Source organism: Trypanosoma brucei, chromosome 1, assembly GCF_000002445.2.
Source record: "Trypanosoma brucei brucei TREU927 chromosome 1, complete sequence".
Classification (NCBI taxonomy): Eukaryota; Euglenozoa; class Kinetoplastea; order Trypanosomatida; family Trypanosomatidae; genus Trypanosoma; species Trypanosoma brucei.
In genome coordinates, this window is record NC_008409.1 from 1 (window position 1) to 5,096 (window position 5,096).

The 5,096-nt window shown below is 36.9% G+C and overlaps 1 protein-coding gene across 1 annotated transcript, besides 22 other annotated features; it reads right to left on the minus strand.

Moving 5' to 3' along the window:
- Positions 1-93: a repeat region (TTAGGG).
- Positions 4-9: a repeat region (telomeric repeat hexamer TTAGGG).
- Positions 10-15: a repeat region (telomeric repeat hexamer TTAGGG).
- Positions 16-21: a repeat region (telomeric repeat hexamer TTAGGG).
- Positions 22-27: a repeat region (telomeric repeat hexamer TTAGGG).
- Positions 28-33: a repeat region (telomeric repeat hexamer TTAGGG).
- Positions 34-39: a repeat region (telomeric repeat hexamer TTAGGG).
- Positions 40-45: a repeat region (telomeric repeat hexamer TTAGGG).
- Positions 46-51: a repeat region (telomeric repeat hexamer TTAGGG).
- Positions 52-57: a repeat region (telomeric repeat hexamer TTAGGG).
- Positions 58-63: a repeat region (telomeric repeat hexamer TTAGGG).
- Positions 64-69: a repeat region (telomeric repeat hexamer TTAGGG).
- Positions 70-75: a repeat region (telomeric repeat hexamer TTAGGG).
- Positions 76-81: a repeat region (telomeric repeat hexamer TTAGGG).
- Positions 82-87: a repeat region (telomeric repeat hexamer TTAGGG).
- Positions 88-93: a repeat region (telomeric repeat hexamer TTAGGG).
- Positions 94-112: 19 nt separating this feature from the next.
- Positions 113-118: a repeat region (telomeric repeat hexamer TTAGGG).
- Positions 119-147: 29 nt separating this feature from the next.
- Positions 148-153: a repeat region (telomeric repeat hexamer TTAGGG).
- Positions 154-317: 164 nt separating this feature from the next.
- Positions 318-331: a sequence feature (inferred VSG 3' UTR, partim; TGATATATTTTAAC 14-mer derived from published consensus (Berberof et al. 1995; Majumder, Boothroyd and Weber, 1981); VSG 3'-UTR 14-mer).
- A 49-nt stretch (positions 332-380) lies between these two features.
- Positions 381-1,961, minus strand: TB927.1.05 (variant surface glycoprotein (VSG), putative; the record flags this gene model as incomplete). Its single annotated transcript, XM_001218754.1, has 1 exon — positions 381-1,961. One exon carries the CDS (start codon positions 1,959-1,961, stop codon positions 381-383), a length of 1,581 nt encoding a protein of 526 aa, XP_001218755.1.
- Positions 450-455: a sequence feature (GPI-Anchor Signal predicted for Tb927.1.05 by DGPI v2.04 with cleavage site probability 2.4940002 near 503).
- Positions 1,895-1,961: a sequence feature (Signal peptide predicted for Tb927.1.05 by SignalP 2.0 HMM (Signal peptide probabilty 0.961, signal anchor probability 0.000) with cleavage site probability 0.450 between residues 21 and 22).
- A 1,503-nt stretch (positions 1,962-3,464) lies between these two features.
- Positions 3,465-5,096: a repeat region.

Consider the following 5,096-nt stretch of genomic DNA (forward strand, 5'->3'; position numbering starts at 1 on the left):
TAACCCTAACCCTAACCCTAACCCTAACCCTAACCCTAACCCTAACCCTAACCCTAACCCTAACCCTAACCCTAACCCTAACCCTAACCCTAAGGCTAATCCTACCTAACACCCCTAACTAACCTAACTAACCTACCTACCTAACCCCCCTAACTAACCTACCTACCTACCCCCCCCCCACACCTACCTACCCACAAAAAAAAAAAGGAAAAGAAGAGAAAAAAAAACTTTAGTCTCCAGAAAAACAGAAAATATTTTTGTACAGAATCACAACTTACAAAAAACAGCTCAATTTTTTTTCGGTGGAATTTTTAGGTGTTAAAATATATCAGAAAGTTTTCAAACAGCAAATTTTTGTTAAAAAAGAGGGGGAAATTGTTTTAGAAAAGCAAGGCCATAAAAGCAGCAGAAACCATGCTGAGGGCGAATTTGTTGTTTAGGAGAAAACTGGAAGAGCGGCACATTTCTTTATCTTGCTCGGGTTCACCCTCTTTTCCCTTCCTCCAGCCACAAACAGGACTAGATTTTCCCTTGTTTTCTTCTTCACATTTAGTTTTTTCATTATGTTGACCACAGTTTACAGCAGTTGCTTCAGTTGATCCTGCAGTTTGAGTTTGTGTTACAGGGACACCATTTTTTGAGGCTTTTGTTTCATTGAATTGGCACTTTTTATTTGCTTCTCCTGTTTCGTTGAAAACACACCCTTTTTCCTTTAACTCATTACATTTTTCTTTGTCATCCTTGGCTTTATTGCACTCTTTATTTTTGTCTGTTGAGTCAGCTGCTTTAGGTTTGTCTTCAGCTGCGACATGTTCCTGTGCTGTTGTTCCGTGTTCTAAGGCTGCAAGAGTTATATTTAGCAACTTTATTTGCGTGGCGAGAGTTTGCAGCTTCTGGCTGGCTGCGTGGCGCCGCGCCTCTTCGCTGATTGCTTCTTGCAGATGTTTAAGCCACTGTACGGCGTTGTCTCCGCTGCTCGTTAGCCCATCTTTGTAGACCACGCACTTACCGCCGTTGCTCGCGGCGTTGCCTGTGCATCCGGCGCTACCGTCGCTGTGCATTGTGCCGAGAACATTGTTTTCGCTGCTTTGCGTTGCCGTTTTGTGTTGCAGTTGGTTGGCTAACGCCGCTACTGCGCCGGTTAGCGTCGCTCGAGTTAATTCCGTTGGGCTGCCTAGCTTGCTGCAAGCCTTTGTAAGCGCGTCTATTTGCGTTTTGGCGTCGCTGTTGACAGCAACTTCTGTCGCTAGGTTTCCGTCGCAGTCGCCGCAGCATGCCTTGCCTTGCGATGCGTCTGAGTTTGGCCCGCGGGCACAGAGACAAATTAGGTCGTGAACCAGGCTCTTCCCGGGAATGCTTTTCCCTTTGCCTCCCTTTTGCGAGCAAAGCTTTGCTCTGTTGTCCGCCGTGTCGGTTGCTAGCTTGTATGAGGTATCTGTCGGTGCTGCTGTGCCGTACAATGCTTTGTTTAGTAATTCTTCCACTTTGCCCGTGGCTAGTCGGCTTGCTGCCGCTTCCGCGTCCGCCCCTATCTTTTGCGCCGCTTCTGCTAATTTTATGACCTGCTGTTTTAGGTTTGGTATGCCTTTTTTTGCTGCCCAGCTGGCAAACTTAGCTTTTTCGTCGCCCGTTGCTTTTCTCTTTGCTTTGCTAAATAGGGCGTAGTTCTTTTCCCATCCGGGCCTTGCGTCTCTGAACGGCTGGTCTGCTGTGGCGTAATCCTTGTTGACATCTACTTTGTCCATAAAAGTGCTGTCGGCGACTGTCATATTGATGGCTGCTATTGTTTCCAGCGTCGCTGCAATATCTGCCGGCGCTTGCAGTTGGGCTGGCGGCTGTTTTGCAAGGTTGACTAATGTGCACAGAGCGGTGAACGGTCCTCGGTTCTCGTCGGCAGCAGAGTTTGACAGTGCTGGTTGTGGTATCAGCAACACAATGGTGCCTATGATTGTTTTCAGCATGTTTGTTTAAGGTCGCTTAGTCCTAAGGAAGGGCAATTAAAAATAATCAGAACTCGCAGCCGTTAGCTGCAGTTTTAACGTCTTCTGGTTGCTTCTAACGCCTGAAAAGGCGGTGCATTGAACCGTTTAGGTTTGCTAGGCGCCAGTTCTTACTCCACATTTTTGAAATATAGCTGTTTGTCGTCACTTTGCCTTCCGCATGCGTATTTTCTTGGTCAGCCAACGCTGGTATCAGCTGCATCGTGACGGTGCTTTTTTTTTCTGGAATATCCTTCCATTTGCACGACGAGTAATTAGTCTGCAACTCCTTGTTTCTTTGAAGGGGAAACAATACGTTGCATCGTGTTCTTATGCTTTGGGTGTATCAGCTACGTAAGAATGCATTCGGTTAAGGCGAAGTTATTTCAATTTAAATTCCAATTTACATTGATTTGTATTATTTATATCTAGAAAACATTAAAGTCTATGGCCTGTACTGCATGGTATCAGCTGCTAATATCGCGCTGTCGCTTTGAATAGGAATAACAAGGTACTGTTGAGTTTTGTTATGTACTCGGTCCCTCATTTGGTTCTTTTTTTTAGTATTCGCATCCATTCTGTAGCACAGCCACTTGAGACTGGGTAATCTGGATCCAGAACATAGATTTGTCGTTCTCATAGTTTCATTAATTAGCTCTATTAGCTAATTATTAGTAACAACTTTGATATATATTACTCACTCCTTGAAAGGTCTAAAGATATGATCAATATAGCAATAAGGTTTTGGAGGCAAGTCACCATTGATTCACTCTACTTCATAAAGCTTCTCTTATGGCTAATATATGCTCTGCTTTAAACAGTTTTGGCATTTTTCCTCATTTGTTGCGGTCCACCGTAATCCAAAAGAAAACCAATTTTTAACATTCTCCTCCAAACAATATTATGTAGTTTCCCACAAGTGATGGTCAATTTTCCTATATCTTATAAGAAGATTCAACATCACCTGATACTTATTCAATTCCTTCTTTTCCCTGCTTTCGCTTCAACATCTGCTTTTACCACTTTATATTTGGATATTATTTTCACCGTAAGATTAACAACACAGTCACTACCATATCCACCGAGGAATTTATCCATTTTAGTATGATATACAGTGTAGAACCAGCTGTTAATCCCGAGGTATTATTTGTTTTTGTGCTGCACTGTGTCACATATTCTGTTTCTTGACTCTGCATTTTATTTCCCTTTTCTGTTATAATGTAGCCGCCTCTTTGTTTCAAGTAACGATCGCGTCTTGCTTTACACTGGATTCTGTATTTGACTCATTATCCTCATCACCATCTCCTTGTGTATAATCATAACCCATAGAAAGTTTTGTTTTTATCACAGCACATCTTCCATCGTCACCCCTTTATCTCTGTATTCATAATATTCCTCTCATTCCTGTCCCACTCACCCACTTCCATAGCCCCTTTGCCATTATTTTAAGTGCTTCTGTTCTGTTCGTCCTTTTGGAATTGACCACTCCTCTTATTATAATATTCGTATATTCACACACTCACAATACTCTCCTATCATTATTAGTATTATTATTTCTATTATTATTACTGCTATTATTATAATATCAGTATATACACACTCATAACACTCTCCTCTTATTATTTTGATCATTATTATTATTATCTGCTCTTATTATAATATTCGTATATACACACTCACAACACACACTTCTATTATTATTATTGTTATTATTATTACTGCTTATATTATAATATTCGTATATACTCACACTCATAACACACTCCTATCATTATCATTATTAATACTGTTCTTATTATAATATTCGTATATGCACACACTTACAACACTCTCCTATTATCATTATTATTATTATTGATACTGCTCTCATTATAATATCAGTATATACACACTCATAACACTCTCCTCTTATTATTTTGATCATTATTATTATTATCTGCTCTTATTATAATATTCGTATATACACACTCACAACACACACTTCTATTATTATTATTGTTATTATTATTACTGCTTATATTATAATATTCGTATATACTCACACTCACAACACTCTCCCATTATTATTATTATTACTATTATTATTACTGCTCTTATTATAATATTAGTATACACACACTCACAACACCCTCCTATTATTACTATTATTATTATTATAATTACTGCTCTTATTTTAATATTCGTATATACACACACTCACAACACTCTTCTATTATTATCATTACTATTATTATTATGATTATTACTGGTGTTATTATAATATTCGTATAGACACACACTCACAACACTCTTCTATTATCATCATTATTATCATTATTATTATTATCATTATCATTATTATTATTATTATTACTGCTCTTATTATAATATTCGTATATACACACACTCACAACACTCTTCTATTATTATCATTACTATTATTATTATGATTATTACTGGTGTTATTATAATATTCGTATAGACACACACTCACAACACTCTCTTATTATTAGTATCATTATTATTACTTCTCTTATTATAATATTCGTATATGCACACACTTACAACACTCTCCTATTATCATTATTATTATTATTATTACTGCTCTTATTAAAATATTTGTATATAAACACTTACAACACTCTCTCCTATTATTATTCTTATCATTATTATTATTATTATAGCTGCTCTTATTATAATATTCGTATACACACACTCACAACACTCTCCTATTATTTTCATTATTATTATTTTTATTACTATTTTCATTGTTATTATTACTGCTCTTATTATAATATTCGTATATACACACTCACAACACACTCCTATCATTATTATTATTACTACTATTATTACTGCTCTTATTATAATATTCGTATATACACACTCACAACACACTCCTATCATTATCATTATTATTATTATTATTACTGCTCTTATTATAATATTCGTATATACACACACTCACAACACTCTCCTATTAATATCATTATTATTTTTATTAATATTATTACTGCTGCTCTTATTAGTATATTCGTATAGACACACACTCACAACACTCTCTTATTATTAGTATCATTATTATTACTTCTCTTATTATAATATTCGTATATGCACACACTTACAACACTCTCCTAT